Source organism: Mirounga leonina, unplaced genomic scaffold, assembly GCF_011800145.1.
Source record: "Mirounga leonina isolate KUSES-001 unplaced genomic scaffold, KU_Mleo_1.0 Mir_128, whole genome shotgun sequence".
NCBI classification, from domain to species: domain Eukaryota; kingdom Metazoa; phylum Chordata; class Mammalia; order Carnivora; family Phocidae; genus Mirounga; species Mirounga leonina.
Genome location: NW_023270320.1, coordinates 4,916,080 through 4,937,049, shown reverse-complemented (window position 1 = coordinate 4,937,049; position 20,970 = coordinate 4,916,080). Strand labels below are relative to the sequence as shown.

At 31.4% G+C, this 20,970-nt stretch overlaps 1 protein-coding gene across 1 annotated transcript in view; it reads left to right on the top strand.

Moving 5' to 3' along the window:
• ADAM2 (ADAM metallopeptidase domain 2) overlaps nt 1-20,970 on the top strand; it is a 166,493-nt gene that overhangs the window by 40,178 nt on the left and 105,345 nt on the right. Inside the window, exons 8-10 of the mRNA XM_035003984.1 lie at nt 8,278-8,349; nt 8,790-8,956; nt 9,993-10,074. Coding sequence (XP_034859875.1) covers nt 8,278-8,349; nt 8,790-8,956; nt 9,993-10,074 — 321 coding nt within the window. The remainder of the gene's footprint in view (nt 1-8,277; nt 8,350-8,789; nt 8,957-9,992; nt 10,075-20,970) is intronic.

The following is a 20,970-nucleotide window of genomic DNA, read 5'->3' as shown; positions in this document are numbered from 1 at the left end:
ACCTTGCAAAAAGTGGTCACTTTTCTATTTATAGAATTGCAGCAATTCTTTTCTCAGATCTCCCATTGATTTCACAGGTGTTCAGAATGATTTGATAGCTATCAAGTTGCATTCCAGCGACCAGATGTAATTAGGGTCCCCTACTCCTCTGCCATCTTAACTCCTTCCCCAGGCTCTGTTCTTAGATGCATATGTATTTATAATTTTATATCTTCTTCATGGGCATGTCAGTTCTCATTGTTTACATGGTATACTCTTTCAGTACTTTTACTTTCAAGTTATTTGTATCTTTGAAAGGTAGCATGTCTTCTGTAAACAATATACATTTAATTCTTCTCCTTTTTTCCCTTTATTAAGTCTGGCAGCCTCTGACATATTCTTGGATTATTTAATTTAAATTTTTTTTTTTGTGTGGGGGAGGTTCTTCCAGTCAACTGAGTAGCTAATTCATTCTTTTTGAGGACTGAATAGTATTTCATGGTATGCATGTGCTGCAACTGATTCATTTATTCCCTTTTTGGTGAGTATTCACTTTATTTCCAGTTTTCTTTTTGTTGTTGTTGTTGTTGTTTGTTTTGCTTTCCACTATAAATAATGCTTATGAATTATCCTTATTCATCAGTACTTCCATCTTGGACATTTAACCTCTATGAGAAAGGTCACCAGGACTAGGGATGATGGCTCAAAAGATTTATGTTGTTCAATTTTAATAGATATCATCCATTGCTTCATAAAGATTGTAACTTCTTTTTTTTCACATATCTGTTAAAACTGAAAATACAATGTTCCTTTCATACCTGCTAATCATCCATTTTATATTTCTCTTTAATTTTTACTAATCAGTGCACATAACATTTTATCTAAATGTAATTTTAATTTGTATTTCCTTGAGAATTAATTTAAGCATCATTTAATATTTAGTGGTCACTGGTATTAGCTTTCCTCTGAATTGATTACTTATGCCTTTTCTCATTTTTTATTTGTTTGCCTTGTTATCAACTTATAAGAAATCTTTGAATATTGAAAATCTTTATGTTTTAGTGCCTGAAATAAAATATTATCAAAATATTGAGTTTGGTAATTAACTTCCTTTGTGAATTTTTTGTATCACAAAACTTTAATTTTCATGTATTTAAATATGCCTTCACATTCCTACACAATTTTTAGCTTTGCAATTTTAATTGGGAGGCTATCAATAACGCCTATACTTTTTATGTAGTTCTCTAGATTTGTCTATATTTAACTCTTTAATTTACCTGGAATGTATTTTTACATATGGCATAGGATAAACTATGACTTAAGGTGGGTGTCTACTTTTATTTTCTTTCAGATGAATAGCTGGTTCTGCCAGCACTATTTATTAAATATTAAAGTCTCACATGTAATTGGGATATATTTATGATTTCTTTATTTTGTGTCCCATTAGTCTATTTTTCCATTCATAAACTAACATCATACTGACAGTTACAGTGGCTTTATGGTATAATGACATCCAGCAAGGCAAATCTCCTCATCCTGTTTTTTCTCATACTTTAGCATATTTTCTCTCATGTTCTTTTTCTTATGTATAAGCCTTATGATCATTTTCTTAATCCTCCCTCCCAAAATGGGGGACTCTAATTGGCATGGCATTAAAATTTAATACTAACTTAGAGTAATTAGCAAACTTGTGACAGAAAGTCTTTTTATCCAAAAATAATGTATACTTTTGTGATTAGACTGATTTTATGTCTTTTAATAAGATTACTGTAGTTTTCTTCATTTAGATACACTGTTTTAAAATTTACTCTTAAGTAAATAAAACAATTTAATTTTTCAGCATTGTAAATGAATTTTTTATATAAAATGAGAAAAACATCGTTAATTTTATAGATAGCTCCTATATCTAGCAACCTTACCATATTCTTATAATAATTATAGTAATTTTATTGGAGTCTCATGGGTTTTCTAGTATAAAAGATATCATAAACTCAAAGATAGAGTTTTATTTCTTCTTTCCAGATGTTTGCTGCAGTTATTTTATTTTCCAGTGTTTTTGCATTCACAAAAACTTCCCTGATCATGTTAAATAACATGAAGAAAATAATAGACAAGCTATATAGTTCCTGATTTTAATTGAAATGGTTTTTCCGTTTAGAATCATATTTACTCTTATTTTTGTTGTTGATTTTTTCCATTGTTGCTGTGTTTAGTCTTCATGACATTTGAGTAATTTTACTTGGTTCCCATTTTTTGATTTGTTATTAGGAATTGCTGGTGAATTTTGTCAAATTCTTTCTCAGCATTTATTATATCAACCATGCAGGTTTTCTTTATTAGTTTGTTGATGTAATGGATAACACTTACATATTTTATTGATGTTGAACATGAATTTACTGGACATAAACTCTGCCTCATCATCACATATTCTTTTGATACATTGCTGGAATCTCTTGACTAACATTTATAAAATTTGCATTCATATTAATGAGTATGGGTGTTTTATAGTTTTGTTAAATAGATCAATTAACACAGAAGAAACCTGAAAGATGATTAAAGGACTATGATTGAAAATTTCAGGAATTTATGAGCTCATATCTGCATTTTATCTAAACCTTAAATAATTGATAATTACATTCTAATCTAGTAGTTTTCAAACTTGGTATGAATAAGAATCACTTAGGAAACTTGGTGATAAAATCAGACACCCAGAACCTGTTGTACTTCAATAAATCTAGGTCTCTGTATTCTTTACTCCTTTTCCAAGTGATTCTGACCTGCCAAAATCTGAGAGCTACTTTCTAAACTGTTTAAAAAGCTCCTAATTCATTTTATATAGACAAAGAAGTTTAATACCTCAAACCTCATGAGGCTAGGGCCTTTTTACCTTTTTAAAACATAATTCAAATTGTATCAATCTCCTGCTTAAGACTTTTTTTTATTATGTTCAGTTAGCCACTGTATAGTACACCATTAGTTTTTGATGTAGTGTTCAATGATTCTTTAGTTACGTATAACACCCAGTGCTCATCACAACATGTGCCCTCCTTAATACCCATCACCTGATTACTCCCTCCCCCATCCCCCTCCCCTCTGAAACCCTCAGTTTTTTCCCCAGAGTCCAGAGTCTCTTATGGCTTGTCTCCCTCTCTGATTTCTCCCCCTTCAGATTTCCCTCCCTTCCCCTATGGTCCTCCGTGCTATTGCTTATCATGGAAGACTTTTGATTAGTTTTCTTTTTTCCTCTTTTTATTCATTGAGGTATGATTGACATATTATATTAGTTACAGGTGTACAACATAATGATTCAGTATTTGTATATATTGCAAAATGATCACCACCATAAGTCTAGTTAATATCCACAACACACTTAGTTACAGAATTTTTTCCTGTGATGAGAACTTTTAAGATCTATTTTATTAGCAACTTTCAGATATTCAGTACAGTATTATTAACTATAGTTGCCATGCTGTACATTACATCCCCATAACTTATTTATTTTATAACTGGAAGATTGTACCTTTTGATTCTCTTCACTCATTTTGCCCATTCCTCACCCCCTCTTCTGGCAATCTCCAATTTTTTCTCTGTATCTATGAGTTTTTTTTTTTTTTAACTCTACATATAAATGAGATCATGGGAATTTATTTTTCTCTGTTTGACTTAATTTACTTTTTAATTCACTTAGCATAATGCCCTCAAGGTCCATCCATGTCACAAATTGAAAAATTTCATTCTTTTTATGGCCAAATAATACTCCATTGTGTGTGTGTGTGTGTGTGTGTGTGTGTACATCTCACAAGTTCTTTATCCATTCATCCATTGATGGACACTTAAATTTTTACCATATCCTAGGTAGCATTTCTTATATCTTGTCTTTTTGATAATAGCCATTCTAACAGGTGTGATGCACTATCTCATTGTGGTTTTGATTTTTCAATCCTTTAAGTGATTTTTTCATTCATTTTTTAATGTCATTATTTATATGTCTATATGTATGTCTGCCATTTTGAATTTTTTATGTTCCAGAACTATTTGTTCCTCCCCTACTATCTCCTTTTGTCATAAGTGCATATTTTCTAGTTTTTAATGTTTTTTAAAATTATCTTTTTATTAGAAATAATTGTTTACTCATATGTACTTATAATAATATTCAGAATATTTAGAGATTATTATCTGTGATAGATCTCTTGGCCCCAAACAAAAACTTTTATTCTGAAGTTTTTACTCTTGAGTATCTCAAACCATCTTGTTCTTTCATTCAATCCTGAAAAATCTATGATTTTGCCCTATCCTAGGTTTAACACACTTTTAAGCAACTACTCAATTTCTTTGATGAACTTTCTGCCCTATCTGCTATCCAAAAATTATGTTCTTGGTTTTCTTTTTTACTTACAGATGGGTGAGTTATAAGTTTGGTTTGAAACATTTAACATAGCTTTGTTATCTCAAATGTTGGCATAGAGTGCTTAAATTATTGATTGTTCACCTTAATTTATATTTATGTGTTTGTGGATTTGTGTGGTTTATGTGTACACATTGCCAATAGTGTTTGTTTTCTTTTTTACTGAATAAAATATGAATAAAACATATATTAAAATAAAAAGGGTATATAGAGATCCTATATATCCTTTATTTTTTCCAATTTGTAATAACTTAAAATATTATAATACAGTATTACATCTAGGGTATTGATACTCATAGTCAAAATACAGAATAACTTCAAATGAGGATCTGTTGTGTGGCCTTTTCACAGCCACACCCAGTTCTCCTTCACTCCCCTTTCCCTGATCTCTGAAGACAGCTAATCTCTTCTCTATGTCTATATTTTTTAATTTCCAAAATGTTATATAAATGGAATCATTCAATATGTAACATTCTTGGATTGTCTTTTTTCACACAAACATTCTGAATATTCTCCGACCCTTAACTACTTCTTAAACTTTAAAGTCAATCTGCCTGCTCTTAGTGCCAATTTCTCTTACTTGAAGAAAAACTGATAGAGCCAATATGAGTATTTTAGGGTCTTCAAGGTGAATTATATTGTTACACTGGTCTATCACCTAAAATTCTTAAATCTTCTTAATCATTTATTACTTACCTGTTCTTCAGTTTTCAAATTTTGTGTTTGTTTTTGCTTTTCTTTTATTTGTGCTTTTGAAACGTTATTTTCCTATTAATAATTTTTAATACCTTAATAATTAAGTTAATTATTAATTAATTATTAATTTTTAAAATAAGGTTTCAGTAAGGAATGGTTTTGAATACATATATTCAATAGATAATATTTATTCTTCACATTTAAATCTTGTAGTTTAAACTAACATTTTCTTTCAACAATTATTTTTTGATAGTAAAACTATATCTTATTTGTAGTGTCTTATTTAAAATTGAGAGATAATTTCTATGTAGCATTATATTAGTTTCAGGTGTACAATATTATGATTCAGTATTTGCAAAATATATACTGCAAAATGATCACACATAGCTATATTTTTTTTTGTAATGAGAGTTTTTATAATCTACTCTTTAGCAACTTTCAAATGTACAATACAGTATTATTAACTATAGTTATGATGCTGTACATTAATTCTCAGGACTTAATTATTTTATAACTGGATCACCTTCACCCATTTCTTCCATTGCCTACACCCCACCTCTGGAAACTATCAATCTTTTCTCTGTATATATAAGTTTGGTTTTTTGTCTTGTTCTTAGATTCCACATATAAGTGAGATAATTCAGTTTTTATCTTCCTCTGTCTGAATTATTTCACTGAGCGTAATGCTTTCAAACTGCATCCATGTTGTCACAAATAGCAAGACTTTGTTCTTTTCTGGCTGAATAACATTCCATTGTATACATATACTATATTTTCTTTCTCCATTCATCCATTGATGGACACTTAGATTGTTTTCAGTCTTGGCTATTGCAAATGATGCTACAATGAACCTAGGGTGCATACATCCTTTTGAGTTAATGTTTTTATTTCCTTTGGACAAATACCCAGGAGTGGCATTGATGGATCATATGGCAACTCCATTTTTAATTTTTTGAGGAAACGCCATACTCTTTTCCAGTGGCTTCACCAGGTTACATTCCCACCAACAGTGTATGAGGGTTCCCTTTTCTACACATCCTCACCAACACTTGCTATTTCTTGTCTTTTTTATAACAGCTATTCTAACAGGTGTGAGATGATATCTCTTTGTAGTTTTGATTTGTAGTTCCCTGATGATTAGTAATGTTGAGTATCTTTTCATGTACCTCTTGGCTATCTGTATATTTTCTCAGAAAAATTGTCTATTCATTTTTTAATTGGCCATTTTTTAATTGGATTGTTTGCTTTTCCTTTGCTATTGAGTTATATGAGTTCTTTATATATTTTGGATATTAACCCATTATTAGATACATGATTTACAACCCATTTGGTAGGTTGCCTTTTCATTTTGTTCATGCTGTCTTTTACTGTGCATAAGGTTTTTAGAGTGATGTAGTCCCACTTAATTTTGCTTTTGTTGCCTTTGCTTTAGGTGTCAAGTCCAAAAAGTCATTGCCACCTGATGTGAAAAAGCTTACTGTATGTTGCGTTTTAGGAGTTTTATGGTTTCAGGGTATTACATTCAAGTCTTTAATTCATTACGAGTTATATTTTGTGTATATTGTAAGTGATATTGTGTATGTAAACTGTAGTGGTACAGTTTTATTCTTTTGTATGTGTTGTTCAGTTTTCTTAATACCATTTATTGAAGGGACTATTTTTCCCTGTTGTGTATTTTTGGCTCCTTTGTTATAAATTAATTGACCATAAGGTATGCATGGTTTTGTATCTGAGCTTTCTGTTCTGTTCCGTTGCTCTGTGTGTTTGTTTTTATGGCAATATCATACTGTTTTGATTACTATAATATTGTAATATATTTTGTAATATATATTGCAATCAGGGAGCATGATGCCTCTAGCTTTGTTCTTTTTCAAATTTGTTTTGGCTATTCAGGGTCTTTTGTGGTTCCACACAAATTTCAAGACTCTTTATTCTATTTCTGTGAAAAATGTCATTGGAAATTTGATAGGCATTACCTTGAATCTGTATATTGCTTTGGGTAGTATGGACATTTTAACAATGCTAATTCTTCTGATCCATGAACACAGTATATATTTCTATTTTTGTGTGTTTTTAATTTATTTTATCATTGTCTTATGGTTTTCACTGTACATATCTTTTATCTCCTGTATTTAAACTTATTTCTAGGTATTTTATTCTTTTTAATGCAAATACAAATGGAATTGTTTTATTTTTTTTTACTAATTGTTTATGATTAGTATACAGAAATGCAACAGATTTTTGCATATTGTTTTTTTATCCTGCAAATTTACTGAATTTTAAAAATTAGTTCTGTGTGTGTGTGTGTGTGTGTGTATCTGTAGGGTTCTCGCTGTATAATATCATGTGATCTGTAATTTGTATAGCTCCTTTATTTCTTACCTAGTCGCTCTGTGTAGGATTTTTGATACAATGTTAAATAAAAGTGGTGAGAGTGGGCATCTTTGTCTCATTCCTGATCTTAGACTAAAAGCTTTCAGGTTTTCTCAGTTGAGCATATTGTTAGCTATAGGCTTGTTATATATGGCTTTTATTATGTTGTTGTACCTTCTCTCCAATTCCACATTGGTGAGAGTTTTCCTTATGAAAGGATGTTGAAGCTTGTTAAAATGCCTTTCTGCTTCTTCTGATGATTCTTCATCATTTGATCATATAATTTGTAGCCTTCATTTTGTTGATGTAGTGTATCATATTGACTGATTTGCAGATGTCAAAACATTCTTACATCCCTGGAAAAAATCCCTACTGATCACAGTGTATTATCCTTTTAATATGCTGTTGAATTTAGTTTGCCTATATTTTGTTGAGGATTTTTTGCATCTGTGTTCATTAAGAATATTGGTTTATATTTTTCTTTTGCAGTGTTTGATTTTGGTATTAGGATAATGGTGGCCTCATAAAATGAGTTTGGAAGTGTTCCCTCCTCTTTTGTTTTTAGAAGAGTTTGTAATGTATTTTGTATTTTATTTATTTATTTATTTTTTGCCTTTTTAAAAATTTTATTATGTTATTTTAATCACCATACATTACATCATTAGTTTTTGATGTAGTGTTCCATGATTCATTGTTTGCATGTCTTTTGTATTTTAAAACATATTTTTCCTATTTTACACTGAGTATATATAATATCATTTCTATAATAATAATGTTTAAAAACTAATAAATTAGTAATTTAAACAATTTCTTATCTTTTTCAGTATAATCATATGGGCTCTGATACGATTGTTGTCACTCAAAAGATCTTCCAGTTGATTGGACTGACAAATGCTGTAAGTATTTGCTTTTTAATTCTTTTTGCATTTGCTTGTGTTACTTAAAGAATTCCCATACTTTTTTTTATGGCACTGTCTGAATGCACATGATGTATGAAATAGGTCAAATTATATGACTATTTTAAGTTTCAGTTTTCTGAGTAGGAATAATAATAAGAATAATAATTATTATGTATATCTAATTAAGTTATGCTAATTTTAAAATTGATAAAGCACTTCACATAGGGCTTACTGAAGTACAAGCATTTCAAACTGTTAACTATTACTTGTTTTATAAGTAGTACTTATTATTTACTAATATACTCTGTAAGATCCAATCTAGACTTAGCAATTCTGTTGTTTAATATTTGTCATCAGTGTAGTGTTTTATAGATAAATCCCCAGATCTATTTAAACCATGATATTTGAATATATTTTCTTCATGTCTTCTATTTTAGATTTTTACATCACTTAATGTTACAATAATTCTCTCTTCATTGGAACTTTGGATAGACGAAAATAAAATCTTGGTAACTGGAGATGTTAATGAGTTATTACACAGATTTTTAAAATGGAAAAGATCTTATCTTGTTCTGCGTCCACATGATATAGCATTTTTACTTGTGTAAGCATATTTTGGTTTTACTAAGTCTTATACAAAGGAAACATCCATATTTGACCTAATTTCTAACAGTTGACAGGCCTTTAGGGAAAATATGCCATTTTTTTCCTACATAGAACATCGTGTGTATATTATTTTTCAAAACACAGTTTTTATAGCAGAATTATTGATGTGAATCATTCTATTTACTTGTTTGTAGTTAATACTCACTCTTTCAATATTGTTATCATATGCTTTCTTACCTTAGAATGTGTAACATATCATTAAATGCCCCTAACTCTACTTAAAATAATAACAATATCTATCTGAAGAAACACACATGATGAATGTAGTAATTAGGGCTCCTTTTTATGTTTTATTTTCATAAGATAACAAAAAACGCCCCCAAGGATATGGCAACACTACTGTATATTTTAATATCTCTAACATACCATATTTACATTGTGCTGCATTTAAAAAAATATAAGCCTCCCTTTCTATTTAATAAGTTCTTTGTTTTTCTCTTATTAATTTTTAGTATCTATATATATTGTTATATTATATAAAAATAATATATATTTACAAAATTATAATATTTTAAATTATTTTCTGTCCCACAAATATGCAATATATTTTCATGATCCTGGTTATCTAATTCTATCCAGTTAATGGGAAACTTCAGCCCATAAGGTGACTCTGTCTATTTTATTTATCAATTGTATTGCTTTAGCTTTCTAATTTTAGGAATTTTATTTATTTTTATTATTTTGATATTCTAGGAATTATTTTTTTAAAATACCACATAATAAAGAATATTGTTTTCTAAAAATTTAATATGAAAATAACTTTCTATTATTTGTTTTTTAAATGTATTTCATTGTTTTCAAAACAAGCAGACATGTTTAGTCATTTCCAAGCTTCATTACCCTAATGTTAGGTGGAAATATTTATCAATTTATTATATAAATATGCAAATCAAAAAATGTTATTAGGAAAATTCAATAGTAATTGTGCTTAATTTTACAAAATTATATGATTATGATCCTTTTTTAAACTTAAGTTACAGAGAAAAATCAAATTATGTTGGTGCAACCTTTCAAGGGAAGATGTGTGATAGCCATTATGGAGGAGGTGTTGCTCTGGTATGGTATGATTTAATTTGTTTGGCTGAGATGTATAAATAGAATGCTATTTAGATCAATATACAGTTAAATATTTATTTATTTTATTATTTTTATGTATATTAAAATTTGCAAAATGATTCTAAAGATCTTTGTCCCTGCTACAGATTGGAACTGTTGGGACTTTAAAAAGTTCTTATTGAACTTCATAAATATAAAATTTGTATCCTTTGGGTAAATAATTAGTAGTGCAATTGCTGGATCATAGGGTAGTTCTATTTTTAACTTTCTGAAGAACTTCTATACTGTTTTCTGGAGTGGCTGCACCACTTTTCACTCTCACCAACAGTGCAAAAGTGTTCCCCTTCCTCCACATCCTTGCCAACATGTATTGTTTCCTGTGTTGTTAACTTTAGTCATTCTTACAGGTATGAGGTGATATCTCATCATGGTTTTGATTTGTATTTCCCTGATTACCAGTGATGTTGAGCATCTTTTCATGTGTCTGTTGGCCATTTATATGTCTTATTTGGAAAAATGTTCATGTCTTCTGCTGATTTCTTAACTGGATTATTTGTTTTTTGGTTGTTGAGTTTGGTAGGTTCTTTGTAGATTTTGGATACTAACCCTTTATCAGATATGTCATTGGCATTCTCCCATTCCGAAGGTTGCCTTTTAGTTTGTTGATTGTTTTCTTCACTGAGCAGAAGTTTTTATCTTGATGAAGTCCTGATAGTTCATTTTTGCTTTTGTTTCCCTTGCTTCTCGCAACATGTCTAGTAAGAAGTTACTATGGCCAAGGTCAAAGAGGTTGCTGCTTGTGTTCTCCTCAAGAATTTGGTGGTTTTCTGTCTCACATTTAGGTCTTTCATCCATTTTGAGTTTATTTTTGTGTATGGTGTAAGAAAGTGGTCTAGGTTCATTCTTTTGCATGTTGCTGTCCAGTTTTCCCAACAGCAGTTGTTGAAGAGACTATCATTTTTCCATTGGATATTCTTTCCTGCTTTGCCAAAGATTAGCTGACCATGTAGTTGTGGGTCCATTTCTGGGTTTTTTATACTGTTCCATTGATTTCTGTGTCTGTTTTTGTGCCAGTACCATACTGTCTTAATGACTGCAGCTTTGTAATATAGCTTGAAGTCTGGAATTGTGATGCTCCAGGTTTGCTTTTCTTTTTCAAGATTGCTCTGGCTATTTGGGGCTTTTGTGGTTCCAAATTTTAGGATTGTTTATTCTATCTCTGTGAAAAATGTTGGTGGTATATCCCTGCCTCCCTAATCTCCCAGAGCTGCGGCAAAATATCTAAGATCTATATCCCTCCTTTGCTGCTTCTTCCTGAAAGTTTATAGATGAAACCACAACCCAGGTGATTTTTGGATGAGTAGAAAAATATAAGAATAATTAGCATATGATATTTGATGTCTTGCAACTTTCTTTCCTGGGACTTATCCACTCACTTGTTAGTCACTAATTTACTCACTCATGAGGACTGACACAAGCTAGTTCTTGGCCTCAGGATTTTTATACCATTACATATTACTGGATACATTATCTCAGTTCATGGACTATGTAGATCCTGAATATTAAACATCCTCAGAAGAAAACATAGTACACAATACATACCACTTGAAGCAGAACTAATTAGCAGTTATAGAAACTTCAAACAAAATAAAGTGTAAGGTATTATAGAAAAGGACTAGTTGGGAGTATTAGGTACAAAAAATGTAATTATAATAAATTGCACAAAGTATTAGATTAAATCAGAATCAGAACCTCTCCCAGGAGACATCAGAAAAGTTATAGGAATAGTAAAAGAAAACTTAAGAGAATGGATTATTGAAGTAGAAGTGCCAATATCTAGATATTAAGAGTAAAGGAGATTGGGGCTCCTGGGTGGCTTGGTTGGTTAAGGATCTGACTCTTGATTTCAGCTCATGTCATGATCTCAGGGGCATGAGATTGGGCCCCTGTGGGGTTCTCTTCTCAGCATGGAATTTGCTTGAGATTCCCTTCCTCTGCCTCTCCTCCCACTAGAGTGTGCTCTCTCTCTGTCTCTCTCAAATAAATATATAAATCTTTAAAAAAAAGAGTAATGGAGATAATAATTAAAAAGCCATAAGAAAACCTTTGAAGGAGAAATGAAAATAAATTTCCCCAAATTATAGCCACTATCAGATCAACAAAATCCTTATGCCAGGAAATCCCTTCTGGAGTCTCCCCATAATCTCTTATGCTGGATCATCTGGTAGAAGGGGAGAAAACTGGGTTGTCAGATGAAAAGAGCACATAAAACGTCAAAACAGAATAGAAAAAATGCACACTGACAATGAAATGAAAAGAAGTCCTAGCAACAGCAATCAGACAACAAAAAGAAATAAAATGTATTCAAATTGGCAAAGAAGAATTCAAACTCTCTCTCTTTGCAGATGACATGATACTTTATGTGGAAAATCCAAAAGATTCCACCCCCAAATTACTAGAACTCATACAGCAATTCAGTAATGTGGCAGGATACAAAATCAGTGCACAGAAATCAGTTGCTTTCTTATACACTAACAATGCAACTGTAGGAAGAGAAATTGGAGAAATGATTCCATTTACACTAGCACCAAAAACCATAAGATACCTTGGAATAAACCTAACTAAAGAGGTAAAGGATCTATACTCTCGGAACTACAGAACACTCATGAAAGAAATTGAAGAAGACATAAAAAGATGGAAAAACATTCCAGGCCCATGGATTGGAAGAATAAACATTGTTAAAATATCTATGCTATCCAGAGCAATCTATACCTTCAAAGCCATCCCAATCAAAATTCCAATGACATTTTTCAAAGTGCTGGAACAAACAATCCTAAAATTTGTATGGAATCAGAAAAGACCCTGAATCACCAAGCAATTGTTGAAAAAGGAGGAATTGTTGAAGGAAATGTTGAAAATGAAAAACAAAGCTGGGGGCATCACGTTGTTGGATTTCAAGCTATATTACAAGGCAGTGATCACCAAGACAGCATGGTACTGGCACAAAAACAGACATATAAACCAATGGAACAGAATAGAAAGCCCAGATATGGGCCCTCAACTCTGTGGTCAAATAATCTTCGACAAAGCAGGAAAAATATGCAATGGAAAAAAGACAGTCTCTTTAATAAATGGTGCTGGGGAAATTGGACAGCTATATAGAGAAGAATGAAACTCAACCATTCTCTAACACCATACACAAAGATAAACTCAAAATGGATGAAAGACCTCAATGTGAGACAGAAATCCATCAAAATCTTAGAGAAGAACATAGGCAGTAACCTCTTTGACATCGGACACAGCAACTTCTTTCAAGATTCATCTCCAAAGGCAAGTGAGACAAAAGCAAAATTGAACTTTTGGGACTTTATCAAGGTAAAAATCTTCTGCACAGCAAAGGAAACAGTCAACAAAACAAAGAGGCAACCCACAGAATGGGAGAAGATATTTGCAAATGACACTACAGACAAAGCACTGATTTCCAAGATCTGTAAAGAACTTCTCAAACTCAACACCCAAAAAACAAATAAAAGTCAAAAAATGGGCAGAAGACATGAACAGACACTTCTTCAAAGAAGACATACAAATGGCTAACAGACACATGAAAAAATGTTCATCATCATTAGCCATCAGGGAAATTCAAATCAAAACCACATTGAGATACCACCTTACACCAGTTAGAATGGCAAAAATTGACAAGGCAAGAAACAACAAATGGAGAGGTTGTGGAGAAAGGGGAACCCTCTTGCATTGTTGGTGGGAATGCAAGTTGGTACAGCTACTTTGGAAAACAGTGTTGAGGTGCTTCAAAAGATTAAAAATAGAGGTACCCTATGACCCAGCAATTGCACTCCTGGGTATTTACCCCAAAGACACAGATGCAATGAAAAGAAGGGCCGTATGCACCCCAATGTTCATAGCAGCAGTGTCCTCAATAACCAAACTGTAGAAAGAGTTGAGATGCCCTTCAACAGACGAGTGGATAAAGAAGATGTGGTCCATATATATGATGGAATATTACTCAGCCATCAGAAAGGATGAATACCCAACTTTTACATCAACATGGATGGGACTGGAGGAGATTATGCTAAGTGAAAGAAGTCAAGCAAAGGAAGTCAATTAGCATATGGTTTCACTTATCTGTGGAACATAAGGAATAGCATGGAGGATATTAGGAGAAGGAAGGGAAAAATGAAGGGAGGGGAAATCAGAGGGGGAGATGAACCATGAGAGACTATGGACTCTGAGAAAACTGAGGCTTTTAGAGGGAAGGGCAGTAGGGGGATGGGCTAGCCTGGTGATGGGTATTAGGGAGTGCATGTACTGCATGGAGCACTGGGTGTTATACGAAAACAATAATCGTGGATCACTACATCAAAATCAAATGATGTATTGTATGGTGACTAACACAACGTAATAAAATAAAATAATAAAAAAAGAGAAAATATCAAATACAAAGAAAAATTGCTTTATTTCCAGAAAAAAGAAAATCATAATAAAAAAGAAGTCCTATAGTGGGAAAAATTGCATTGAATACAAAAAGATTTTATTCTTAAAATGGTAACATAAAAGTACTTTAAAAGCACAAGTAATATCTAAAAAAAAATCATTCAAATATAAGACACAATAAAAGTAGTCTCAGTTATGTTATATAAGTTCTCAAAAGATTTGCCACATAAATGACTAACATTCAGAATATATTTTTAGAAATTACTTAATACAGGAAAAGCTACAAGAATTATGAAAGTAAAAGTGAATAAATATTGCTAAATTTTATTATTGTCTTAAAATGAGAATAGCTGGAACTGGGCTGCAGTGGGGAATGACAGGTATTATATCAATATTAAACCAGAGCACATTCTATTATGGTGTGGTTAAGGGAGTAATAGAATTTACATGAAAGCATGCTATAGGACTGGTCTTCTTAAGGGAAAGGTATAGATAATGGTAAGTATTAGAAAGAAGTAAGGGCATATGAGATGAATGTTGGTCTTAAGAACAGATAGTAAGAACAAAACTGTACCATGTAATAATCTAATGAGAGAATAGAAAATATAGCTAAGGGAGAAGAAACATAAGAACAATAATGCAAAATAAAATGAATAGAAATATCAAATAAGATGTTTTAATATATCTTAATATAACAGCAATTATGTGAATGTAAATGGGTTAAACTTACCAAGTAAGTGATAAAATCTATGATGGGTTTAAAAATTATTTAAAGTTCAAATGTTTAGTTCTTTACAAGAGATATACTACCAGGACTAAGTGAAGGTGAATATAAAAAGATAAAAATATATTCAAGTTAAATAAGAAGCAAGTAAATATGAGAAAATAGGATTTATAGTAAAATATAGGTAACAAATAGGCATAAATTTCATGGTAGGTTTCCATGTAGATATTTTGCATATATTTGGTTTGATTTATTCCTAGGTATTTAACCTTGTTGGCAATATTGGTGAATATTATATTTTAAACATAATATGTGTTTCTTAAACATTAAATATTATACACTGATTGTATATTTCTATGTTTACTTGTAGTAGTTTTAGATTTAGATTTTTCTGTGTCCAATTTTGTCATGTGAATAAGAACAATTTCATTCTTTTATCTTTTCTAATACATATATATTTTAAGTTTTTTTCTCCTTTCGAATTGGCTAGTATCTCAAGAATAATATTCAATTGAAATAGTTGAATTGAACAATGTTTAATTGAATCAATAGTAGACATTCTTGTATCATTCTTGATTTTAAGGAAAAAATCTCTCAATATTTCACTATTAGGTATTATGTTTGCTCTAGATTATTACAGACACTTTGTAACATAATAAAGAGGCTCAGTTTTATTTCTAATTTTCTAAGCTTTTTAAAACATGTTTTATTTTTTAATCCATCTTTGTTTCTTATGAAAACTGTCCTTTGCTATATTATAGAGATATAATAATGCAGTCCTAACCAGAATCTCAACAGGCTTTTTTCTTTTTTTGGTAAATACTGACAAGGTGATACAAAAATTTTATATACAAATATTAAAAAGAAAATAAATAAAGCAAGTTTGGAAATTGAGGAAAAGTGGAAGATAAAAACTTCTGAAAAACTACAGTAATTAAGATATTGCAGTGTAAATAAACTGATCAATGTAACAATATAGAAAATCTAAAAATAGACCCAGACATATATAATCAAATGATTTTGACAAGTTGTCAAGGCAATTCCATTTATACAATAAACAAAAATGAATAATAAAATTGGAATCACATATTCATAGGAAACTTTAAATCAAAAGTATTGTTGATGCTAAAATAATTGATGCTAAAACTTTAGGAGTGAAGGAGTAAAGGAAGAACAGTTAAGGAAATTAGTATCTAATGAACTTTGCAGAAAATAAAGCTAAAAAACAGTGAGCTAATTATCCAATCTAAATTATGTGAAAAGATGGAGAAATATAACATTTAAGACATATTGAAGGCAGGGGGCGCCTGGGTGGCTCAGTTGGTTAAGCAACTGCCTTCGGCTCAGGTCATGATCCTGGAGTCCCGGGATTGAGTCCCACATCGGGCTCCCTGCTCAGCAGGGGGTCTGCTTCTCCCTCTGCCCTCTTCCCTCTCGTGCTCTCCGTCTCTCATTCTCTCTCTCTCAAATAAAAATAAATAAAATCTTTAAAAAAAAAAGACATATTGAAGGCAGGAAATAATGAAGATAAAAGCAGAAATCAATGCAAGAGAGTCTAGGTAGATTAGAAATATTCAAAAAGAATATTAGGTCTCAAAAAAACTGAAAACAAGCATATCTCTCACAAAACTAATTTTTATAAAATAGGGTAGAATACATTAATAAAGTTATAAAAATAAGGAGGAAATACTACAGATGTAGATAACATTAAGATAATAGGCAAGTTATAACAAATTTGCAAATGTAGACAAATAGTACATTATTAGTAGGAATCCATCATTTACTAAAACTTACACAAGCTAAACTAGAAATTCAGAATCACCAAATTATTAAAGGAATTAATTATTTTAAAAATCTCATAAGGAAAATAAAACAATGCTTTTAGGCACTCTCCACAATTTTGAGAGAACTGATTATTTCAATCTCATACATCTATAGAGAATAGAAAAGAGAAAATACAAATTTGGAAGCCAAAATTACCAAAATAATATTAATAACAAAAGAGGATGTTACACAAAATAAAATTAGAGACTAATTTATCACAAACATAGAGGAGAGTTAGAAACATAAATTAAAAATACTAACCAACTGTACCTAGCAGTTTATAAGATAAAAGACCATGACCAAGGTGATTTTATCCAAAGAATGTAGGATCATTTAACTTTAGAAAATCTATTGACATCTTTTGACTGAAAGTAATATTGTAATATTTCAATTAATGGCATTTGCTAATAAGAACAGACATTAGGATGATATGGTTAAAATTGATGGGATGAGGAGAAGACTATTTTAGCTAGGGTGATCAAAGAAAAACCTTAAGGAGAAAATACTTAAGAGGAAGCATGAAGGAATGAGACAAAGACAGTTATGGGAAGGTCTAACAAGTCAGAGCCCACAAGAAAGATCAAATGAATGTCATGAAGAAGATGGCTGAAAAAATATTAAGTCAGAGGAGTCTAATTAAAATAGAGCCTTATAGTTCTGGTAAACAGTTTTGAATTTTATTCTCTTTGGAATGAAAAGGCACTGGAAATTTTTAAGACAGTGCAAAATGTTTTTCTAGTAGCCTTATGGAAAAGTAATTGTTCAGTGGTAAGGATCCAAAACAAGGAGACCAGATAGGAGACAATGGCAGATAATGGTATAAACTGGTGTTTTATTCTTGGATGTGTGAGTAGATTTTGTTCAGTATATATTATGAAAACAGAACATAAAGGGCTTACCAATTTATTGAATACATAGCCTGTAGGATGGAAAAATAAAGGATTATGCCTCAGATTTGTCTTGAAAAACTAGGCAGAGAGACAGGGGCCAAGAGGCATAAGGGAAGTAGAAGGGTAGAAGGAGTTTAATTTCGAAACTGAACTTGAAAGGTTAGAGTGATGCTTGTGATGATTAATTTGTATGCTGACTTGGAGAGTTTTTGTTGAGATTAATATTTAAATTGGTGAAATTTGAGTAAAACACATTGCCCTCCATAATGTGGATGGGCCTCATCAAATAAGTTGAAGGCTTGAATAGAACAAAAAGGATCATCCTACCCAAGCAGGAGAGAATTCTTCAGCAGACTGCCTTCAGATTTCATCTGTACCATCATCTTCCTTGGGTGTTCAGCCTGCTGGCCTTCAAACTGGAATGATATCATTGGTTCTGCTGGGTCTCCAGGCTGCTGGCCCACTCAGCAGGTTTTGTACTTGCCAGCCTCCATAATCATGTGAGCCAATTCCTTATAATACATCTCTTTCTCTCTGCCTCTCTCTCTATATGCCATTGGTTCTATTTCTCTGGAGAGCCCTGATTAATACAATGGCTAATACTTAAATATAAAAAATATATACTTAAATATTGAAAGATAGATCATGATAGAGATGATGATAGGTAGATATAGATGATTGATAGATAGATAGATATAGATAGATGTAGATAGATGTAGATAGATGATAGATAAATATAGCTTTGTGGACTGATTTCCTGAATTCACAGCTCTCTTATCTCCCTGGTACATTTCACTTATTTGTGGCTGCCTTTTTTAGTCTTTTGTCCAGAATCTTCCCATTTCTGTGACTGTATCACCTCAGGAGGCCAAGCAGTGGAGAACAGAATACGACAAAACAGACTACTTTATTTGGTCCCAAACTCATGAACCCAAAGCTCCAAAGGAAAGGAAAAGTGCTCCTCCTTCAGAATTTTGGTTCTGTAATTTCCCCCTTTTGGCCGCTTTGGTGCTGCTACAGTCCCTGAAGAATCATCTGATGGATGGGGCTTATAAGAACAGAAGGAAAAGGAAAAAAGAAATAAACAAGACATACCCACTTTCCCTGAGATTTAAGAGCTTACTTTTACACTCTTCAGTTAAGAACTACAGAACTTCTAGTTCTCTGTGTGTACTACAGTGCTCACTTCCAAATTCAGACTGCAGGGCTTTTAGGCCAGGAGAGACCAATTCACTGGTACTTTGAATTTGGGTGTTCTTCCCCTTTTGAATGCTGATACTTTCAGCCTTGTCAAATCAAATAGTTGTCTGTCTATTCTGTCCAGGTATTATAGTTGAGTTCAGTGGGAGAGATAGACTGGCATTTGTTTGCTCCATCTTTCTGGAAATGGAATCTATACATTGAAATTTAAGCAATGAAAATTTATACAGTGTAAATACTAAACAAAAACAATTTGTCTTGGGTATATAATAACAAATAAAATAGATGTTTTAATTAGGTTGTGCTGCCATAACCAAATAGCATAGAATGGGTAGATTAAAAAACACAAATTTATTTTCTTACAATTCTAGAGGCTGGAAGTCTGAGATGAGGGTGCCAGCATGGTCAGATTCTGGTGAGAGCTCTCTCTTGCTTGCTTGCAGGCATCCGCTTTCTCTTGTGTCCTCACATAGTGGGGAGAAGTGGGGAAAGAGAGAGAGAGCTTTTTTTAAGGCCACACTTTTATCAGATGCCCATATTTAATCTTAATTACTTCCTAAATACCTTATCTCCAAATACAGTCACATTGGTCACACTGGGGGAGGGTTTCAGCATAGGATTTTGCAGGGGACACAATTCAATCCATAGCAGTAGACCCTAAGGAAAGATGTGTTATGAGAAATAAAGAGGAATATTAAATGATAATCAAAGGAATTGAAAAGAAAGACATAGCAATCATAATGTTGTATGCACCTAGTTACATTGCTTTAAAATGTATAAAGCAAATGTGAAAGAATAAAGAAAAAAGATATCCATAATAATATTTGAGAATGAAGAGAAATCTAATTCAGCAATGCTCTATTTTCCATTTTGTTGAAACATATTTAAAGACCTTATACCAAAGAGCAGCAGAATTTTATTTTTAACTCCATTAAAGTATATTTAATATAAAAATTTATGCATATTTAATATACGTACTTTGATAGGTTTATCATATGCATAAATCCATAATACCTTCACTTAAAAAAAGGAATAAACATATCCATCACCACCTTCACTTCAAACAAAGGAATAAACATATGCATCATCTACAAAAGATTTCTCCTCTTCCCTTGCTTTTTTTTAATTTACTGAAATAAATAAAATAGTCATAAATAAAGCAGTATCAATATAAAATGATAGAAATCATACAGAGAATATTTTCTGACCACTGTGGATTAAAATTAGAACTAAATAATAGAAAGATCACTTAAAACCTCTAGAGGTTTGCAAATAAAACATGAGAAATTAGAACTCATTTTGAACTAAATGACACTAAAAATGACACAGAATATCTAAACTCCTGGGATGCCAGAAAAAAACAGAACTGAGAACATCGTAGCTCTAATTATACAAATTAAAGATAGATTAAATGTAGATGATCTAAATCCAATTTCAAAAAACATATAGTTACAAGTTAAACTGAAAGACCCTAGAAAGGAGAAAGTAATAAAAAAATAATATTGACTACCAGTGAAAAATACAAAACATGTGTATTATGGAGAAAATCATCAAATCCAAAAGTAATTAGTTTAAAAAGATAAATAAAATTGATAAATCCCAAGCAAAACTATTATCCTACATCAAAAAAAGCAAATAAATTATCAAAACCTCATTGAGAAAAAAGGTACACGATCACCATGGATCCTACATATATTAAAAACAAAACAAAGCATATTCTCAACTAATGTATGGCAATAAATTTGGATAAAGTTAACAAATTTCATGAATAATAAACTCTATTGAATGAATAGGAAAGAAAATCTGAAT